At 44.0% G+C, this 23,259-nt stretch overlaps 1 protein-coding gene across 1 annotated transcript in view; it reads right to left on the bottom strand.

Annotated features, from left to right (window-relative positions):
• The window catches only part of Ccdc170 (coiled-coil domain containing 170), a 75,575-nt gene that overhangs the window by 44,035 nt on the left and 8,281 nt on the right, over positions 1-23,259 (bottom strand). Inside the window, exons 2-5 of the mRNA XM_052169503.1 lie at positions 13,780-13,908; positions 12,271-12,527; positions 7,330-7,474; positions 3,308-3,493 (exon numbers count right to left, since the gene is read on the bottom strand). Coding sequence (XP_052025463.1) covers positions 3,308-3,493; positions 7,330-7,474; positions 12,271-12,527; positions 13,780-13,908 — 717 coding nt within the window. The remainder of the gene's footprint in view (positions 1-3,307; positions 3,494-7,329; positions 7,475-12,270; positions 12,528-13,779; positions 13,909-23,259) is intronic.

Here is a 23,259-nt window from a genome sequence, read left to right as displayed (position 1 = left end):
CCAGCCTTTGGAAAGCTGAGGCAGGAGGATTGCTATGCATCTGAGGTCAACCTGGAGCCACATAGCAAATACAATCAACCAATATCTATCAACCAAGCTATCTATCTACCTATCTACCTATCTATCTATCTACCTATCTATCTATCTACCTATCACTCTCCCTCCCTCCCACTGCTCGCTCTCTCTGTCTCTGTCTCTCTCTGTCTCTCTGTCTCTCTCTGTCTCTCTGTCTCTGTCTCTCTCTGTCTCTCTGTCTCTCTCTGTCTCTGTCTCTGTCTGTCTCTGTCTGTCTCTGTTTCTCCCTGTCTCTCTCTGTCTCTGTCTCTCTGTCTCTGTGTCTCTGTGTCTCTGTCCCTCTGTCTCTGTCTCTGTCTCTCTGTCTCTGTCTCTCTGTTTCTGTCTCTCTCTTTCTCCCTCTCTCCTTCCCTCCACCTTGCATCATCCCCCTCCCACTCCACTTTCCTCTCCCTCTGTCAGGTGAGGCACATCAGAAAGATGACATTTATAAGTCAGGAAAAGGACCTCAGCCATGCCGGCACCTGACTCCACACTTCCGGTTTACTCTTGTTTAAGCCAGCAACTCTAGGTTTTGGTGGGTGTTTGGTTTTTTTTTGTTTTTGTTTTTTGTTTTTAATTTTTATGTTCTTATATTTTGGCGCTACTGAGAATTGAACCCAAGGCCCTGCGCATGCTGGACTCACTCTGCTGGATTCCCAGCCAAGCCTGTGGCATCAGGCTGAGGCAGCAGAGGCTATCCACGGCAAGATGCTGGCGACAGTGACAGCGTTTGCTTTTATGGGGGTGTGGGAGGCAGGGGGAGGGGAGGTGGAGAAGGGAAACTAACAGTAAGTTCCCTGTTCATGCGGAGAGCTGGACATAATTAGAAACTATCACTCCTGTGGGTTACTGTGGGGCCCAGCGATGTCGCTGTGGATAAGGAAGGCCGCCTCCTATCACGGAGCCGCTCTGGACACTCAGTCACCGCCTAATCAGAAAGGCCCCGTCTGTGACTAGAACCACAGCATTTTCCCTGACTGACTGCATCCGCTTCCTTTAGCTTTTGAAAGGCAATAGTTGTGATTAATCCAGTCATGGGTTTCTCCGCCACACAATTTAAAACACATTAAAAGTTTATACAGTGTTGAATATAGCGTTTAGTCTCCCATTCAAACAAGTGCTAGCTAGTTGGAAAAGATCAGGCTGTTCGTATTCTAAATAGAAGTTTATAATTATGAGTCATGTCCTTAGGTTGACACCTCTCGGAATTACTGTGTCCACACACTTGGATTCATCCAGTCTTCTAAGATGTGGCTTTATATGACAGTTGACATGGGAAAAGGTACATAGGATTGTTTACATGAGAAATGACCCTCATAGGCTCCTCCATTTCCACACTTGGTCTCCAGTTGCTGGTACTGTTTTGGGAAGATTATAAAGCCCTCCTGGAGGAAGTGTGTCACTGGGGGGTGAGATTTGAGGTTTTATAGCTGGCCCTACTTCCTATTTCCTCTCTTTCTGCTTCCTGTGTGTGGATAAAATAGGACCAGTCTTCCTCCTGACCACCAGGGGGCATCATACTCCTTCTCTCTGCCATCCTGGACTCTATCCCATCTGGAACTGTAAGCCAAAATAAATGCTTTCCCTGCAAAATTACCTTTTGGTAGGGTGTTCTATCACAGCAACAGAAGAGCGACTGATAAATTCTTCACAACTGCCTTATTGATAACAGCATATAGTATATTGTCATTTTATCAAAAATAAATATATAAACCAGGCGGTGGTGCCGCACACCCATAATCCCAGCACTTGGAAGGCAGAGGCAGGTAGATTTCTGAGTTCAAGGTCAGCCTGGTCTACAGAGTGAGTTCCAGGACAGCCAGGGCTACACAGAGAAACCCTGTCTCGAAAAAAACAAATCCAAAAAACCAATAAATAAGTAAATAAATAAATAATATATAGATGGCATATTATTATATATTGTATCTGTATATACATATGTATATGATATACACATATACACTGACTATTCCAGCAAGATCAATATTTTTACATGTGTTGTTTTTTTAAGGCTAGGATTGCTCAGACTGCTTCTGCATAGCCATGAATATTTATATTTGGATCCCAAGATCTGTGCAAAATGCCAAGTGCACAGGGGAGTTGGGAGAGAGAAAGAGGGAAAGTGACAGGGAGGGAAGTGGAAGGAGGGATAGAAACAGACAGACAGATAGACAGACAGACAGAGAAAGGGGGACAGGGAGAGAGAGACAGAGACAAAGACAGATACAGAGAGACAGAGAAATACCACTATAATCCCAGAGGTGAAAACAGGATTCTGAATGACTTCTGGCCACACAGTGTGGCTAGTTAGTAAGCTCCTGGATTGGTGGGACACCCTGTCTCAAACACGGAGGGGGAGAGAAATGGGAGAAAAGCACCCACTCTCTGACCTCCCCGTGTGTGTACGCAGGCAGGCGCGCAGGTGCACAAGTGCAAGCACCATTGCCAACCTCTGACCTCCAGCTGTGCAACACAGGCAGGCGTGTGCCACGTGCATGTGTGCACACCACCCAAACACACATACACACACACACACACACACACACACACACACGCACACACAAATTAATTAAATAAAAAAAGAAGTTATAAGAAGTTTCCCCAGAGGAGAAGGAGATGTCTAGGGAGAGGGAAGAGGGGGAAGAATCGCCAGTTTATATCCGTTGTACAATAAGAATTTCGTGTCTTTTAAACTTTTTTTTTTTTGGATTTGTTTTTTCGAGACAGGGTTTCTCTGTGTAGCCCTGGCTGTCCTGGAACTCACTCTGTAGACCAGGCTGGCCTCGAACTCAGAAATCCGCCTGCCTCTGCCTCCCAAGTGCTGGGATTACAGGCGTGCACCACCACCGCCCGGCTCTTTTAAACTTTTTACTTACATATTCAAAAATTTTTGTACAATTAGAAATATATGTCTAGCTGGATGGTGGTGACACATACCGTTAATCCCAGCACCTGGGACACAGAGACAAGTAAATCTCTGAGTTTGAGGCCAGCCTGGTCTACAGAGTAAATTCCAGGACAGCCTGGGCTACACATACATATTTAGTTATGTATAAAAAGCACATATCAAATATCACGTGTCTTACTTTGGTCGCGTGCCCCACACAACGGCCCCACCCGTTCACTGAGAGCAGTCTTTGAAACTGTAGCCCATCTCTTCAGGGGGCTCAGCACACCTGCTCCTGCATTTCTGCTCTGTTTGCAGGGTGCAGAGGACCAACCTTCAGCACGCACGCATGCACGCACGCACCTGATTCAACTTGTCCTTCTCCTCCGCCCAGGAGGCAGCTTTTGTCTGCTCCCTGCTGACTTCCGCCGCCAGCCTCATGATGGTTTCTCTGTTAGCCTTTGCCTCCATCTCATGGACACTTACGGTCTCTTCAAGAGTAGTGACTTGTCCTTTCAGGAATGTGTTTTCCTTGCACAGATCTCTGAGCTGAAGAGAAAAAAAAAATTACAGCTGTGGTAAAATGAAGGGGGAAAAAAATTAAATAGACAATTCCATCCATTTTCTCCAAACAGCTCACAGTCTATAGCCTAATGAGGTTTTGATCTGACTAAACAATAAAAACAACAGATAGGCTCACATTTTCAAACGCAGCCGCCAAAGGCCATTATTTGCAGATTCCACAATCAAATTAAATTTATTCGAAAGGCCACAAGGCAAGGCTGACAGGAGGTGTGTAAGCTTGGGTGAGCCCTGACTGCAGTGTGCTGAAGATGACATGGTAGGCTGAGGGGACATCAAAGGCTTCAGACCAAGCTGCCCTCAGCCCACCTCCAATTGCACCTACTGTGTGCCAGGTGCTGGCATGAGGGTCACTGCAGAGAAAACTGAACAGTTAGTTGCTTTTACGAATATCTTTCTAAGTAATTGTCAGCATGCTAGGAGCAGGCTAAAAGTGGCTGTCTCGGGCATTAGCATACATGGGAGTTTTTGCTTTCTGTGATGTGCATTTTAAAATGTTTACTAAATGCATTTGTAAAAGTTACTGGCCTATAGATAAGCCCACTCTATAGAGCCCTGACAGTGCTGTAGCAGGACTTGAACCTGCAGGTAGTGTGGTCAGCATTCATGGTTTGACCACCTGTGGAAGTGGTCAGTCTCTCAGCGCCCGCACATTTCACAGTTCAGTTCTGTGAATACTTCCTCCCGTCCTCATGTTCACTTCCTAGCATCCTCGTAAGTCCAGCTCTGAGGTAGTGGCCCTTTCGTCAGTCTGCCTAAACCAGCTTCCTATACCTCTGATATCTGACGCTCCCTCCCCCTACCTCACAAGGTGATTTTCTTCACAGAACCTTTCACCAGATAGGATAGCATTGAAGTTACCCACCTCTGCCCCATTCCGACCTCATAACAGAGAGTTGACAGTTCTCATCAGTACACTGATTAGTCTTACGCCATCCACTGCCACATCCTCAGAGCAGTGCCCAGCATGTAATACACTCATTAGATGATGGAGAAATGGATGCTTGAATAGCCAAGAGATGATTATGAGTGCTTCCTGGCTAGGTATAATGATGCATGGCTTAAATCCCAGAACTCAGGAGGCACAAGCAGGTAGACCTCTCTGAGTTCAAGGCCATCTAGTCTACACAGAGAGCTCCAGGCCAACCAGAGGACATAGTGAGAGCCCTGTCTAAAAGGGAGAGAGTGTAGAAAAGGATTAATACTTACAAGTACATACAGACCTTCCAGAGGACCCAGGTTTGGTTCCCGGAAACCACGTCAAACAGTTCACAACTACCTGTGACTCCAGTTCCAGGGAATTTGACACCTTCTGGCCTCCAAGGGCATGTGCACACACACCCCAACACAGATGTGCACACACATACACATAATTAAAAATAATTTTAAAAAAATGATGCTCCCTTATGGGAGGAAGGATTGTAGGAACCAGAGGGGTCAAGGGCACTACAAGAAAACCTACAGAATCAACTAACCTGGGCCCAGGGGGGAGCTACAGAGATTGAACTGTTGGCCAGGGAGCCTGCATGCCACTGAGCTAGGCCCCTGTGCATATACTACAGTTCTACAACTTAGCCTTCAAGTAGGACTCCTAACAGCAGAGCTGTGTCTGACTCCATTGCCTGCCTTTGGGACCCCTTCCTCCTATTGGGCTGCCTCGTCTAGCTTCAGTAAGAGATGATACACCTAGTTGTCTAGTTGCACTGCGATGTGATATGCCAGGCTGGCTGATATCCACAGGAGGTTTCCCCTTTTCTGAGGAGAATGGGAGGAGGGAGAGGATGGGGAGAGGGAGGAAGGGGGAATGGGAGGAGGAGAGGGGAGAGGGACAGACTGGGGGGAGAGGACAGAGGGGAAGCTCTGATCAGGATGTAAAGAAACTTAATCAATAAAAAATTAATTAATTAATTAAAAACTGTATGAATATCTGTCAGGAAACAAGGACACAGGATGTTTATGAATGAGCAGAGCAGGAAGGACCTGAATGGATCACTGTTACCAAGCCAAGTATCACATTAGAATCATTGGTGTCCGCCCTTAATAGCGATCAGCCACGAATGAGATCTTAAGGAGTTCTAATGTAAAGGTTAAAAGTGCTTTAGAACTAAGTCTCGTTTTTTTTTTGTTTTTTTTTTTTGTTTTTTTTTTTGTTTTTTTTTTTTTTTTTTTTTTTTTTTGATTCACTAAGGATGCCCAAAGTGACACATTTTTGGGCAGAGTTGCAGGGAGTATTTTACTAAGTGTACTTCAAGAGGGCAGCAGCCTGGACAGTAAGGAAGGTGCAGCCCAGAGCCTTCATCTTTCCCCTTCCTGTGTGTGTGTGTGTGTGTGTGTGTGTGTGTGTGTTGAGGTTTGTATTGTAATACTAAATTCTGTACTGGAAAGGAAGGTCTGGGCCTACGAGTGAATTTTCACATTTATGAGCGTCTGTTGTACAAATCTTGTTCCATGATTTAAAACTATTGGCTAAAGAAATTTGGATACAGCCAATTACTGGAGGGATTGGAGGTAGGTGGGTCTGCAGTTACCTGGTTGGGGGTGGAGGAGAGAGAGGACTGAGGAGAGACCAGGTGGAGAAGAAAGGAAGGGAAGGAAGAGAAGCCGCCGTGGGTCAGTGAGTCATGGAAACGTGGCCCTGAGGGCTGGCCAATTGGAGACAAGAGCGGCCCAGATGAAACACAGTAAGTGATAACTCAGGGACATCGATAGAACATAGATTCTAATAGCATAGAAGGTAGATATCTGCCCAGCTCTTGTGCTGTTTAAGGCTTATTGTAAATATAAAGGCTATGTGTGTCTTGGAATATCATGGATTGGGAATTAAAATGTCTACACCACGCGTGTCCTCTACCCCTGATCCCGACTTTGAATGACACAAGGTATGATGGGAATGTGGGTGACAACAGAAGGAAGGATAATCAACAAATCGTTTTATTTGAAAATGCATAATTAGATCTAATGCTGCATATGTTCATTTAAAAATATTAATGGAAACTAAAACACTGATGTTTTATGTAACTGATTTTGTGTATGCATTTTAACTAAAAGAAAAAAATCCACGCACAAACATATCATGAGATAATTGTATTTGAATATCTAAATGTATTTTAGATCACATAGTCCCTTTTAGACACTAATTAATCTCAAATAATGCAAATGATCAAATAATGCAAATAATCAAATAATGTAAATGATCCTAGAATTGAAGCTTATAGAAGAGTTGTGGTCTATTCTGTCCTGCACCATTAATTAATTAATGTTACCTAAACAGGCTGGTTTTGCTTTAACTTGACACAAGCTAGAGTCATCAGAGAAGAAGGGGTCTCAGCTTAGGAAATGCCTCCATGAGATCCAACTGTAAGATATTTTCTCAGTTAGTGATCAAAGGGGACAGTACCAGCCCGGCCCAGTAGGTGGTGTCATCCCTAGGCTTCTATAAGAAAGGTCCTGGGTTCTATAAGAAAGCAGGCTGAGCAGGTCACACGGAAGCAAGCCAGTAAGCAACACCCCTCCGTGGCCTCTGCCTCAGCTCCTGCCTCCAGGTTCCTGCCCTGCTTGAGTTCCTGTCCTGACTTCCTCCAATGATGGACTATAATCTGGAAATGGAAGCTGAATTAACCCTTTCCTCCCCAGCCTACTTTTTGGTCCCAGTGTTTTTCGTTGCAGCAATAGAAACCGTAACACACAACCTTTGGGCTAATCCTGGTCTCCTGTCACCCCTAGATTCAACCATAGCACTTCCTTTCATATCGCATGCCAGGATGACCCCATGTTTAGAGTGCCTTTACCCTGTGTGCAAATACCTTTAAAATTAAATCTTCGTCCGATGCCTCCTCATGCTTCTGGTCTAGACTCAAGCAATCGCAGAGCTGAGCCCGAAATTCCTCGTGCCTCCGGAGATGCTCTGAGCCTTGTTTCTTAGACTCCTCACTTTCCTTTGAACAGTTTCTATCAGCCAAATAACAAAGACATCAAGATTAGCACCATAGGAGACATCAGTCATCAAAACGAGTCAGGTCTAAAGTTCTCCATGGGGAATAATGTTCACTTTCAATACATCATCGTGTCCCTGTGCAAACGATTGACTGCTAAGCCCTGCCAGGAAATGAGGGATGTCACCAACTTCAGGGCCCCTACACTCTGCAGACGGTAAAAGTCTTCGTGGTGCGTGGGCCTAGTAACAAAAGAGGAGGAAGGAGCCTTTGCCTTCCGTTTGCATCTGATCTATAGACGTGAAGGTAAGCACATAGGTGACACATGTGTAGTCACAGCCCACAAGCCCCAAGGCCTCTGCTGCGGCCTCCAAGGGGAGGAAAATGACACCCTGCGGATGCTACAGAACCGAGCTCCATTTCCATTTTAGACATTATGTGGTGATCAATAAGGTCCTAGTTCATGGCATGGTATAAATGACAGACACATATGCATGTGGACCTACAGACGTACATGCATGCATACATGCATACACACATACATACATATATACATCCTGACATACTGTCTGGATCAGGGAAACTCTACTTTGGAGACAAAACTTTCAAGCACAAGCAAAAGGCACTGTGAGAAGCCACACAGAGAGACTCTTCAGATTATTAGCAATGTATAGAAATGGACAAGTCAAGGAGATGTCAGATACACAATCTCCAATGGGTTTGTTGAAATAGCGCAGTGAATTCCCAATGCTTTAAATGTTTAGAAAGATATCATCAAAAAAAAAAAAAAAAACCACAGACACACTTTTAAGACAAATTAGAACATCTCAGTAATTTGGAATCATTTTTCAGTATTCTAGACAATAATCGTGATTATTGCTTTCTTTTTCCCACGTTAAGTGTTTACTGTGAAATTTTTTGACTCTATTCAATGATTAACAAAGCGTGTAATTGCATTACTCAAAAGCATATCATATTTCCATTTAGGAAAGTGCGTTAATAAATGGCTAGTGCCGATCTAGCTGTAGTTTCTGCATACACAAAAAGCACAACGCACTGCATGGCTCTGACAGATCTGCCTACGTGGCTTCACTCTTTAGCCACAGATTTCAGCATCATGGCTCTATCACAAAGGTCCCCAAGCTATGTCCACAGCTATTGGCTTCCCGACTGACCTAACAAAGCTCCAAGAATCCACCCTAAGGAAATGATCACATAACTATAAAAATATAGGTGTCTGCAAATGCACTGTTCAGATTGCTTTGTAGTAAATGTTATAATGAAACTAATCTAAGTATTTACAGGAAAGAGCCGAGGAACTGGTTTGAATAAATTAAGCTCTTAAAGATTTATTTATTTACTTACTTATTTATATTTTATGTGCATGAATGTCTACATATATTATGTGCACCATATGTATGCTTGGTTCCATGGATGCCAGAAGAGGGTCCCCTGGAACTGGACTTATAAAGAGACCATTGTGAGCTTGCATTCGGGGGCTGGGAGTCAAACCTGCTCCCCTGCAAGAGTTGGAAGTGCTCATAACTGTTGACCCATCTCTCCAGTGCCCAATGAAGCTAGTTTGGAAATGGAATACCTATGGTCATTAAGGTGATAAACTAAATGACTTTTTCTAAAACAGCAACAATGTACTAGTAAAAGCAGTATATTATATAGTGCTCTTTGAGCAAAATTGTCTAAAAGCCTATTCAAGAAATGTTTATTATTAAGATTTTCTATAAAAAAGATTTTGAGTAATGTTTAATTTCTCTAAATTTTTAATTCTTTCTGTATTATAAAGGTATTTTTACAATATGACATTTGTATTTTGTATTTATCTAGTAGACAATTAATGAACACAATTATGCATCGGATCCTATCAAGGATGTGAAAGCCTCAGAAGTGAACATGAGAGAAAAATCCTTTCTCTGTGAAATATATGTTCTAGTTGGAAAGACAGACTGATCCAAATATTAATCTATGCAAAATATACAGTATTATTATGTAAAGACTAGAGGAAAATGATCAAACAGAAAAGGGGGTAAGTTTTCAGACATGGCACTCATCAGAGGGCTCAATGGGAGGATCCGTTGGAGTGAGTGCCTAGATCAGACGTAGTCATGCTATCTGGGGAAGAGTTTGGACATCAAAGGGATGAGCAGTTGCAAAGGCCCTGAGGTAGGATCATGTCTGTCCAGTTCAAGAAGCAGCAAAGAATCCAGTGGGCTGGAACAGCAAGAATGAAGGAGAGAAAAACATTGGGAGGTTAGTATGGGCCTTTGGGGCTGTAAACACACTAGGTCTTTACCCTAAGTAAGAAAAGAAATCACTGGGGTCTCTAAGCTGAGAACTGATGCAAACTAGTTTGTACATTAACAGGATCACTCAGGCTGGGAGTGTACACTGACAGAAGAAAGAAAATCATTTGTGAGCTAGGTATTTCTGTGTCCCCATATGTTGAATCAGGAGCCTCCATTAAGATAATGTATGTGCTTGAGGCTTCCCAGAGGTAATTATTAAGTCATGAATGTGAATCCCTGTGAATAAGAAGAATAAGAAAAAAAAAAGAGGCTGTCTATTTCTCTCTCTACCATGGAAGAAAACAAAAACAAGTTCATCTTCCAACCAGTAGTGAATCCCTGCTAGGAAATGAATCAGTAACACCTTAATCTTGAACTCTCTACCTCCAGAACTATGAGTAACAAATTTACATTGACTAAACCAGCTGATCTATTATACTAATAGCACCTTAAATTACTCTAAGAATAAACTGGTACCAGGAGTGGGGTCCTCGAGTAGTATATACTTACTGCAATAAATCCAGATGAAAGATGATAGTGTTATTGGGGTCACAAATGAGAAATGGTCATTATTTAGTTCTACTTGAAAATATCTGTGGTTGCATTTGCTAAATGGAGAAGAATATTAAAGAAAAGGAGAACCCTGGATGATTCCAAGATATTTCACCTGGCAGTTACAAGAATGAACTTATTACCAAATGAACCACTACCCCCTCAGAACACAGACCCACAGAAAGATATGGTGGAAACCTCGGGACACATAAGGTTTAAAATGTCTGCTGGGCATTTTAAGTGTGTGAAGATGCCCAGATGTATGTGCCTTGTGTTGTGAGTAGAGATTCAAGCTGGATACAGAGTCATCACATCTCTAGCATTTAGATGGTACTTAAAAAAAACAGGAGATTAAAAAGCACAGAATAAGAAGGAGACACCTCAATATTTGGAAGCCAAGAAGAAAAAAAAAAAGGAGGAGATAAACTAGTTGTATGTAGTGTTCTGGAAGCCAAGAGAAGAAAGTGGTTCACAGATGGGCTGTAGCTGATGCTGTGGAGACCTCCCAGCCCTGTTTGATCACTGGTGATCTTACCAAACAACTAAAGACAGGTTCACAAAGACATCTAAGAACTCTGGAATTCCAACTCTCAGGAAGAAAGGGGAGGATGAAAGCTCAACAGCAGCCTACGCTGCACAGGGAGAGTGTGGTGGTTTGAATAGGCTTGACCCAGGGAGTGGCACTATTAGGAGCTGTGGCCTTGTTGGAGTGGGTGTGTCCTTGATGGAGGAAGTGTGTCACTGTGAGGGTGGGCTTTGAGAGACCCTCCTCCTAGTGCCTGGAAGTCAGTCTCTTCCTGTCTGCCTTTAGTCAGCTCCTCCAGCCCCACATCTGCCTGGACCCTGCCATGATCCCACCTTGGACTAAACCTCGCCAGGCTGGAGAAATGGCTCAGCAGTTAAAAGCACTGACTGCTCTTCCGAAGGTCCTGAGTTCAAATCCCAGCACCCACATGGGGGCCCACAACCATGTATAATGAGATCTGATGCCTTAATCTGGTGTGTCTTAAGACAGCTACAGTGTACTTATTGATAATAATAAATAAATCTTTGGGCCTGAGTGAGCAAGGTTAACCAGAGCGAGCAGGGGCAACCTGAGCGCACAGAGGTCCTAAATTCAATTCCCAGCAACCACGTGAAGGCTCACAACCTTCACAGCTACAGTGTACTCATAAAATACATAAAATACATAAATAAATCTTTTTTAAAAAATGGAATAAGCCTCTGAACCTGTAAGCCAGCCCCGATTAAATGTTATCCTTTCAAAGAATTTTCTTGGTCATGGGATCAGTTCACAGCAGTGAACTGCTAAGCTAAGCTAACTCCCTAGCTAAGACAGACAGCCTGTCTTAAAATCAAGCAAACAAACAAGAAGTTTTTCTGTAGGTGGAAGAGGACAGGAGCTGGGGGTGGTGGTTCAATTTTAAGATGGAATACATAAAAATAGTATGAACTACTTCATTAATAGTGATAGTTAAAGCTGGCCATGGTACAGCATAACTGTTATCCTAACACTCAAGAGGCGGAGGCAGAACAGTCTTCGTGCGTTCTCTGTATAAAATGCCAGTAAAACCTAAGGAGGAAAATTCAAAGTAGTTTTACTTCCTTGAACTTTTTAGCTAGCCTCTAAATACACTCTTTCTGTGGGCATCTCTGTTGCTCTGGAGTTAAACATCTGCTTTGGGAAAATCTCACAACTACACCTGCAATAAGTTTTTGCAGCCACCGGCAAGGTTCTATGCTTACATAAGACAACACTGTGCTGGTTAACATACTTAATAACACTCTAACTTGAGCAAGTTTCCAAGACTACAGTGATATTTGAGGTCTATAATTGTTTTTTCAGCTTGAGTTTAAAGGGAAAGTCATATAAATCATTCAGAGATCACTCAAGATGCAGGCTGAGATCCGAAGCTAGTATAGCCACTGACAAACTAGGAAGTGTTTCCAACTTTCTTACTGTAATTTCTCATCCAGGTCTAGAACTTTCTTCGTTAGTTCCCGGTTCTCCTTCATCATGGCGTGAGCAGAGGCCTCTGCTCTGATTTTGGAAGCAGCAAATGCTGCTGATTCTTCTTGGAGCTCCTGTATTCTGCCCCTCAGAGAGAGGAGGAGAGACGCTTTTCTGGCACTGTTTTCTTTATAGCTCTCCATTTCCGCCTTCAGCTCCTGACAGCAAGCTTCTTTAGACAGCATCCTGGAGCGGAGTTCTCGAAGCTAAAGGGCAGAGAGATTGGGGGTCGGGGGAGGTGGGGGGGGAACAAAGGGATTTAACAACGTGCGTGCCATTGGGAGTGTGCACCAAAAGAGCCAATACGGTAATGTCTCGCCATTTTATTCCTGACCTCATCCAGTTTTCTTTTCTCTTTCTTGGATTTGAATCTGCATTGCCAAATTGAAAATTATGCCTGCATAGTTTCCTGACTAATATCATAGTTTATCCTTTTCAAAAGTCAGCTGGCAGCTGGGTTCTAACCCCATGAAAGAGTAATCATTGTATATAACGTGTGAGAGAACTTGAATTTAATGGCGAGTACACAGACAAAAAAATAAAATAAAAATGAGCAGCATGTTGAGTCGATTTCGTGCCACTCGGGAAACATTTGTGGCGGATATTACAAAAAGCAATAAAATATTTTACAATGGGAACCCACTTACTCTATCAGTATTGCTGCATTTAGTACTGATTTACAGTGATTTGGGGACCCTCCAAACCACAGTGTTTGTGCTTTCATGGCCACAACTGTTTCTCAAGCAAATCCAGATGTTCAGGATAGCGTGGTATTTCTCCCATTGGCCTTCTAGACCAATAATTACAGTTGGTAAAGAGAAAATGATATTCAGATTCCTGGGGGAAATGTGGTGGCAAAGGGAAATTATGCAAGCGGAAGGCTTGGACTTCCTTGGCTTTGATAGCATCAAAATGCTAGAGTGTATTTGGGTTTGGAATGCTGGGTCTCTTCTGTAGGACCATCTTCGCACATACATGGTTCTTTGGAACTGGGGGTGTGCATGCATGCAGAGTCACACATGTTAACCAGTTTGTCAACTGCTAGTTGCCTCATGGGCCAAACTAGACCCCTCTCAGCCCCTGCACTGGGAGCAGAAAGAACTGAGAGGGGCTCAGAAACTACACTATAATACTAGGGCTTGGAATATGCTGGCCAATCAGAACTCCCACAGGAAAGGGATTCAGAAATCCTTCTTACCAGCTCTGGAATACAAGCAATCCACATTAAAGACTTCCCCCACAGTCAATGTGACTTTAACCCAAAGTTCTCAGGTCTCCCGGTTTATCCAGCCTTTCTCTAAATTCTAAAAGCCAGCATAGAGTCAGAGGGGGTAAGCACACAAAGAGGGTAAGTCTAAACTTTGTCAATGGATTGAAATCCCGTTCTTACTTCCTGTTTCACTCTATAAAAAGCTACAAAGATGCGCTTCTGCGTGGTGAATATGAACAGCATCTCACCTCGGACTGAGCACATTCAAATTTGACCAGCATGGCTGCGAGCTCGCTCTGAACATTTTCAGCCACATTCCGGTAGCGGTTCAGCTGTTCCTGGGGAACGGGGACTTCTGGGTGATGATCTGCAGTTCCCTGGAAGAGTTTCCCGCAAAGACAAAGCATTAAAAGTGTTAAACAGGCTATCATCCAAGGCTGCACAAAGATCTCAGCTGGAAGTTTCCTTTGTATTCCAAATGCACAGAAAGCACGACCAAGAATGTGTGCTGTGTTCAATCATTTCAGTCTTGCTCGCAAAAGTTCAAAGGGAAACAGGAGGCAGTCCAAGAAATGGTGCACACATACACACACACACACATGCATACTCACACACTCATACACATACACTCACACATGTATATATTCATACACACAAACACACAGATATACACTCACACACACTTATACACCTATATTCAAACACATACACTCACACACGCATACATATACTCACACACACTCATACATTTATACACACTGCACACACGTATACACACAGACATACACTCACACACTCATACATGCACACACCCGCACATACTTATACACTAACACACACACATACTCGCGCACGTGCACACACACACACACACACACACACCAGGAATGTCTACCATAGAAAGATAAGTCATTTAAAAATTGGTCTTCGGAGCTTGATACCATAGCCCACACCTATAATCCTGGAACTTGAGAAGCTGAGGCAGGGGATCAAGAGTGTGAGGCCAACCTGTACAACCTGTACGGCAAAATCCTGTATCTTACAAGACAAATAAATATTACAATGTTATGTGAGAAAAATAAGATGGCTTGCCTAGGCTCAGTAGCAGAGCACATGAGTGATGCCCTGGGTTAGACCTCCAATAGAAGAAAGGAGAGAGAGAGACAGAGACAGAGAGAAAGAGAGAGAGAAGGAGGAAGAGGAGGAGAAGGAGGACGAGGAAGGAAGGAAGGAAGATAGATAGTCAGCCCCAGTAGCATTTGGGAGTTAGAAGCAAGAGGATCAGGACTTCAAGATCCCCGTGGACCACCTAGTAATTTCAAGGCCAGCCTGGGCTACATATCTCGAACAGTACAAAATAAAACAACCAAAAGAAAAAGGAACAAACAAGCAAGCAATCGAGGTTTGCTAGCTTAGAGGCTTTTCTTAGCTAGAAAGATGGCTGTGGATAAAGCACTTGCCAGGCTTTTGTGAAGACTTGCGTTCCCTGGGACCCACACAGAGGTCAGAAGTCTGTCTGTCCCAGCAGTCCTGCAGTGGCAGTGAGATGGGAGGAGACAGAAGAGTCCAGAAGCGCGGGCCGGAGGGCGGGCGGGCCAGCCTGAAGTATGCACAGCAATGGACAACAGAGATCCTTTCTCAGGAGGTGGAAGATGGGGTCCAGCATCCCAGGCTGACCTTTGACCTCCACAAGAGAACCATGGTGTGAACATGGGGCGCTCACCATGAGTGAGCACACACACACACACACAAAATTAAAATAATATCTTAAGTTTCCTCCTTCTTAACTCAAATGCTGTCTAAATCAAATCCTGCCCTGAACAAAAAGACTCATAAAAGAATCATTTTGGGGGGCTGGAGAGATGGCTCAGGGGTTACCACAACCATCCATAATGAGATCTGATGCCCTCTTCTGGGGTGTCTGAAGAAGCTACAGTGAGCAGGCCAGAGCAAGTGGCCAGAGAGAGAACTAGAGAAATGGCTCAACCGGTAAGAGCACTAACTGCTCTTCTGGAGGTCCTGAGTTCAGTTCCCAGCAACCATACGGTGGCTCGCAACCATCTGTAATGAGATTGGGCGCCCTCTTCTGGTGTCTACAGTGTACTTACATACAATAGAAAAATCTTAAAAACAAAAACGAAACAACAACAACAAAAAAAAAACTGCAGCTACAGATGTGGCTGCTCTCTCATCTCCTTTCTTCACAGAGAGATCACGTGACTTAAATGTAACGGTTTCCTCCTTCCTAGTGATTCACTTTGCCATTTTTCTCAATGTCAGAATCTTTCTCAGGTCACGAAAGCGACTTAAAAGAATGCGTAAGCACATGCCTGTAATCCCAGCACTCTGGGAGGCAGAGGCAGGCAGATTTCTGAGTTCGAGGCCACCCTGGTCTACAGAGTGAGTTCCAGGACAGCCAGGGCTACACAGAGAAACCCTGTCTCGAAAAAACCAAATCCAAAAAACCAAAAAAAAAAAAAAAAAAAGAATTCGTAAGGGGAGAAACGGGATGGTGGACATTTGCAGGAAGTCCTGGCCTGCCTGGCCAACTCATACCAGCTTCCCTTTTTGCTTTTGTTTGTTCATTCGTTCGTTCATTTTTATGTGTCTATCCATGTATACACACGGGTTTTATGTGTATATCCACGTTTGCCCGATGCCTGAAAAGACCAGAGAGGCTATTGGGAGCTGGGGCCGGAGACGGTTGAGAGTTGCCGTGTGGGTACTGGTAACTTTATCAGTTGCTTTTGTCAGGCATTTTGCAATAAGAACAACTAAAATAGACAGACAGCTATACACAGCTCTGTGAATCCTGCAGGCCCTACGGTCTTTACGAAAGATGTGCATGAAGAAAAAAAAAACACTCTTTTTTTTTTTTTAAAGGAATGTGAGAGGTCACATAGAGAGGTCCCAGTGGCCTCAGAGGACTCGTCAGTAAAACCACTAATGACAGCCGGAGACTACTGGACCACCACCAACTATTGTTGCTTGATATAATCATGGCCTCGAAAGTCATACACAGCACGGAACTGGACAACAAACGTTGCCGTGGGTGGCCTGCGTGTGAACCACAAGATTCCAAACAGTGCTCCAGGACACTTGGTGACAATTAGTGACAGCGTTTGCAGTCACGACACAAGGTGGCTAAGCACTGCTCCAGAGAGAACAGAAGAGGCTGAAGGGGGCGCTCTTAGGGCAGGATCACAGCCTGCCAACCTCCCTTGGGATTCAGAAGGGCCCCACTGACCCGCAACAGCACAGCTGCACTTCCCCCACAAGGCCTCAAGGGGCAGAAGTGTCCTCAGGACAGGTTTCAACCTTAGCGTACCACCATTTAATAAAAATGGTATTAGAAAAATAAGTTCTCCAGTGGCTATGATTTTTCAGTCAAAAAGCGCATGACGATTAGCAAGTGCTGCAATTATCTTGATTTTTACCTCCTTCTAATAAAAATGCAATGTGCCCCCTGAATATGATAGTGAGAGGCAGGTGAAATAGTTCAGAAACAGCCCTTTGTCTAAGCAGGTCCTGACCTAATGCAGAGCAGTACCAAAAGTATTATTAACATGTTCAAGCGTTCCTGGGATGCACAAGAATGAATTGTGGTTAAAACCGGGGCTACCGGTACAATGTGCTCCGTGTAACGAACTGTTGACCATGGGGCAAGAACACAATGGTTTAGTTTTATATCATTTGTAAAATTAAATATAAGTGTTTAAATGCTGGAAAGAAATACTGTGGACTCGAGAGATGGCTCAGCGGTTAAGAGCACTGACTGCTCTTCCAGAGGTCGTGAGTTCAATTCCCAGCAACCACATGGTGGCTCACAACCACCTGTACAGGATCTGATGCTCTCTTCTGGTGTGTCTGAAGACAGCTTCATACACGTAAAGTGAACAATTAAAAAAAAGAAAGAAAGAAATTCTATGAATCTTTCCATCACAAGGCTAGATTTTATTCTCGTTTTTATTACCATTTCCCATATTTTCCCGGTCCTTCACGAGAAGCGTGTGTTCTTTTTATGTTCTCTGATAAGTTTTTTCCCTCCTTTTATTGAGCGTGCATTTGTTTTCTCTCGTAATATATCCTGATTACAGTTTCCCTGCACCCCTCCCAGTTCCTTCCTGCCTCCCTGGATCCGCTCCCCTCCTGTCTCTGATTAGGAAACAACCAAGCTTCTGAGGAGTGATAAAAGCAAATGAGATAAAACAAAACTAACACAGTGGAGCTTGACAAGACATAAAGGAGGGAAAGAGGCCAAGAGAAGGCACAAGAACCAGAGACCCGCTTCTTCGCGCACTCGGAAATCGCAGAGAAACACCAAACCGGAAGCCACTGCGCGTGCGCAGAGGGCGCAGTGCGGGCCTGTGCAGACCGGGGCAGGCCCTGCGCATGCTCCGTGCAGGCCCTGCGCATGCTCCGTGCAGGCCGCCTCAGTCTGCGTTCACAGTGCTTTGCCCATATTGACTTCGAGGGCCTTGTTTTCTTCGTGTCCTCCATCCTCTGTTAAGTAGTTCTTTAAAGGACAAACATAGCTAAAATTCACCAGCCCCGCAGTCCGGGCGACCTGTTTCATCCACCAGAGACCACAATTGACAAATTAATGACTGTGACATCCTTAAGAATGTTGAACTATAAAAATTTAGACATAGGTGCTATTTAATATCTGTTATTCTGATGGGATATTAAACCTTACTTACCATGATTTATTGGTAAGTATTTCTTCTCAGACACTGGCCTCCCCATCTTTGATTAGTATTTGTCACATACATCATCAAAACAGATTTGTTTCTTAGGTCAGTTGTAAATGCCAAGATAAAGACTTGTGAGTGGTCCTAGACAAGTTGTGGCCCATTTGTTGTTCTTTCTCTTCACCTTTTCATTGAGATTATACAAATTCCTTTACAGGCATACAAACATATTTCTACAACTTTATTTTACTCATTCCCTCTGTGTTTAATTCATTCAATGAAATGTATGATGACTGCTACTGTCTATAAGAAGGTAAAGAGATAAAGATGACAAGGGAATCCAGTGTGCTAAAATGCTCCCCGTTCTTTTCTCATCTCGCCTTCTCAGCAAGGCTGAAAAAAGGAAAAAGGTTACCGCTGACATTCAGGAGGTTTCTCCCCATCAAGCCCTCCTAGAGCCCCCTCCCCCTTTTTTTAATCCCACAACTTTATCTGGAAGTATTAAACAAGTTTCACTTTATTTCTTTTAAATTCTATCCACCGTGGCGAAATTAGGGCCCATCCATTTATCCTCCCGTGAGGACGATTGAAACCACCCAGATAGGCCATGAAGCAATTTTATATTAGTTTAAGAGAGGCAACTACATAAGATTTGATTCTGCTACTGATACTATTATGATAATGAATGAAATTGTCGTGAGGGTGCCTCATAGTCTTTTCCAAAAAAAAAAAAAAAAAAAAAAATGACGGTTTTGAAATTCGGTTCCATAAGCAAAGACAAGCTCACTCACTCGTCATTTAGTCCACGATGTGCCCAATTATCTGGCCTGGGGGCGGTGTCTAGGACCAGTCTTGCCACTACAGTGCCTAGCTATCTTAGACTCCAATGGACAAAAATAGAAAAGAAGAAAATCACTGACAGCTTGGGACACACAAAAGCTCTGAAGTCCCGTCCATTCTCCTCTGGGGACCCACAATGAATCTCCACTTCGCTCCAGCACTACAGCACACGGTAATAGTCAACTGAATTACCACAGGGGATTCCATTGTGGAATTGCCCCTCCCCCATTTGTCTCTCTCCCCCTCACCTTCTTCCTCTCTCCCTTGCTCTCACATTTTCTTTCTTCCTGCCCCACCTCTCTGTGTTCCTGTCTTTCTCTGTCTCTCTGTCTCTCTGTCTCTCTCTCTCTCTCACACACACACACACACACACACACACACACACACACACACACACACGCACGTTTCCAGAGCTGCTCTTAGACACTCCTGCCCATCTCCTCCTCACCAGGAAGGTTCTTCCTGAAATCACAGCACATGGATTGTCTTGAAGAACACATCTCCGCCCCCCCCCCCAATCACTCCTTCAGTCCACAGACATCTATCTTTTTGATGTTATAATATGGCATTGACCTGAAATGTGTTGGGCCACAGTTATCACTGTCCTAAGATGCGTGGCCCATTGGCTACAAGCTGGTCTAGTTGATCAAGGTGTGGTGACATCAGAGCTCTCCTGAGCCTCCTGCCTTTTCCCTCTGCTTGCGGTCGGTCTCTGGGGTTCATTTATGCCTAAGAGGGCAGTGCTGTGGGTGTAGGACTTAAGAAAGCAGTCTGAGTATCTGTACCTTAGCAACTAGAGACAAACTTCAGTAGACAGTTCTGCATGAAGCCAGGGACTTCAAAGGTGGCCACCCCATTTTACATTACCTTCTCTTGAGCTACTTCGTTATTGCTCACATAAACTCTATTTCAATACACATACTGAAATTCTTCCAGGATAGTCTTCATGTGACTGCTCTGCAAGACATCATGCTATGAGCAGCAGCCATGGTCGCAGACACACAAGTGCCAACCCCTTTCGGCATGTGCTTTAAGAATGACTCTTGGCACTCTGGGAGGCAGAGGCAGGCATATTTCTGAGTTCAAGGCTAGCCTGGTCTACAGAGTGAGTTCCAGGACAGCCAGAGCTACACAGAGAAACCCTGTCTCGAGAAAAAAAAAAGATTAAAAAAAGAATGACTCCTGGAGTGTTGGATGATAAGACACCACTGCATCCACGGATGCAGGAACTGTCCCCATTCATTCACTCTTTACAATGACCCTGTGAGTAGAGGCTGTCCTTGAAACACCACTTGAAACTGAGCAGAAGAAGGTCCCAAAAGAAATTATATTGGCAGATCTCTACAAAGCAAGTAGTAATGAAGATGGGAAGAGGTTGGAAGGAAGAGGGAGAGGGGAGAGAGAGAGGAGAAAGAAAGAGAGAGGAAGGGAGGGGGAGGGAGAAAGGGAAGGAAGAAGAGGAGGAGGGAGAAGAGGGAGAGGAGGAAGAGGAAGAAGAAGAGAAGAAGAAGAAAAGAAGAAGAAGAAGAAGAAGAAGAAGAAGAAGAAGAAGAAGAAGAAGAAGAAGAAGAAGAAGAAGAAGAAGAAGAAGAAGAAGAGGCCTATAGTCATGGCTGACTTTCTGTACCATATAATTAAAAATTGAGTTCAAAGTGCACTTTATGAATGAGCATATACAAAATGGCAGTCACTCCTGTGTGTGCTCTCTGCTGCCTAGCCCTTCTAGTTTCGCACAAGGTTTATGGTCTATAATATTTATTACAACACGATATAGCAAACTGTTGTACACCCAAAAGATGAGAATCTCCAGCCCATTTAGTTTTTAAAGTACATGATAAACAAGATAATAACTTTTTTTCAAGGTACGAATGTGCAAGCAAAGTATTTTTAGCGGTCTGAAAGACACCCACTAGAAAAAAAAGGTACTTATTTTTTAATTATTAATGACTGCTACAGAATGGAGGAAAATGGCCAACAGTAGAAACGATTTTCAAAGGGAACAGTAGCAACTTTGGTAATGTCCAAGGCTCATAAAGGAACACAAATAACTTTTATCTCTTTGTCTATCAAAATGCAGCCAGACACCCAATGATGTACACGATTTATACTTTTACCAATCCGTCTCAAATAGATTTAACTATTTTTAAAGGTTTATTTATTATATGTAAGCACACCACAGCTGTCTTCAGACACACCAGAAGAGGGTGTCAGATCCCATTACAGATGGTTGTGAGCCACCACATGGTTGCTGGGATTTGAACTCAGGGCCTTCAGAAGAGCCATCAGCGCCCTTAACTGCTGAGCCATCTCTCCAGCCTAGATTTAACTATTTTAAGGTGATGAACTTTTGTACTAAATGTCTTAAGGAAAAGACAGCTGAAAGCAAGCTTAGGAGTTTAAGTGAGCCAGAAGGTGGTGGTGCACGCCTTTAATCCCAGCACTTGGGAAACCGAGGCAGGAGGATTTCTGAGTTCAAGGCCAGCCTGGTCTAGAGTGAGTTCCAGGACAGCCAAGGCTATACAGAGAAACCCTGTCTCAAAAAAACCAATTAAATAAAAAGGAGTTTAAGTGACTACGGTCTCAGTTATCATTGCACCAGCACCCAGAGACTCCAGACTAGCACAACTTCCATGTTTGGTTTTCTTCTCTCTCTCTCTCTCTCTCTCTCTCTCTCTCTCTCTCTCTCTCTCTCTAACTCTCTCTCTCTCTCTCTCTCTCTCTCCCCTCCATGTGTGTGTGTGTGTGTGTGTGTGTGTGCTGTGTGTGTGTGTAGAGACCAGTGTCTATGTCATGTGCCTTCCTTAATCAATCTCCTCTACTATTGTTTGGGGGACAGGTCTCTCCTTAAACCAGAAACACCAATTTAGCTAGGCTGTCTGGAACCTGTAAAGTTCTCCCACTCCAGGGGTTACAGACACAAACCTTGGTGCCTAGCTTTTTTTTTTTTAAACATTGGTGCAGGGTCCAAACTTGGGTGTTCATCTTTACACAACCAGCACTTGTGTAACACACGGTGGTGGCTATCTTCTTGGTCTGGGGGTTGGGTTGGGTTTGGTTTGGTTTTCTTGGCTTTTGGAGTTCTCTTGAGACATGGGCTCCTGTAGCCGAGTTTCAAGCCCACTGTGTAGCAGAAAATGCCCTTGAACTCTGTATCCTCCTCCTCCTCCTCCTCCTCCTCCTCCTCCTCCTCCTCCTCCTCCTCCTCCTCCTCCTTCTCCTCCTCCTCTCTTCCTCCTTCCCTCCCCTCCCCCCACCCGCATCTCCCCAGCCCCCACCCCACCGCATCTTTGCAAGCTCTCACCCCTTAGAGTGCACAAAGGCAAACAGAGGGAGGGCGATGGAGTTTGTGAATGCTTTTGTGGAGCAAGGGCAGTTGGACTGTCCTTGACTGAGGCAGGAAGCTCACGGCTAAGAGAAGAAACAAAAATAATCTGATAGCCAAAATACGAGTGTCCTAGAGACTCAAAACAGTAATTCAGTGCTTTTTCTTTTCCTAACCATAAAAAGTCTCCAACGAACAAAGGACAAACCAGACAAGGGGAAAAACAATTTCCTAAATGACATGTGGTGAACTAAACCCCAGTTTTCCCTTCCAAATAAGCCCTTAGGCTGCCCAAAGAAACCACCTTGAAACATTGTTGCTTTGTGTTTTCCGGCAATGCTTCTTGTGTTAGGAGAAATCTATAGCTTCCAAGACACACCATCTCCTGGCAGCAACAAACCCTCCTTGGAGACCCATTGGGAACCCAGGAGAATGTGGAAACATTAGGAACATGTAAGCAAACAGCCAAATAATTTTAAACCTTCCTATAAGAATGCACGCAGATCTGGGATCAGTGGCATTCTGTAATTGTACTTGCAGACAGTGGTGACTGACCATCTGAGTTCAATCCCAGGATCCCACACAGTTAGGGAGAGAACAGATCCCCCAAATGTGGGCCATGACGCACGCGCGCGCGTGCGCACACACACACACACAATAAAAATTTAAATAATGCTTAAATAATACATGGTAGCCGGGCAGTGGTGGCATACGCCTGTAATCCCAGCACTCTGGTAAGAAGAGGTAGGCAGATTTCTAAGTTCGAGGCCAGCCTGGTCTATAGAGTGAGTTCTAGTACAGCCAGGGCTATACAGAGAAACTCTGTCTCATAAAAACCAAATCCCCAAAACAACAACAACAAAAAAAAATACATG

This window comes from Apodemus sylvaticus, chromosome 23, assembly GCF_947179515.1.
Source record: "Apodemus sylvaticus chromosome 23, mApoSyl1.1, whole genome shotgun sequence".
Taxonomy (NCBI): domain Eukaryota; kingdom Metazoa; phylum Chordata; class Mammalia; order Rodentia; family Muridae; genus Apodemus; species Apodemus sylvaticus.
This window is presented reverse-complemented; position numbering and strand designations above follow the sequence as displayed.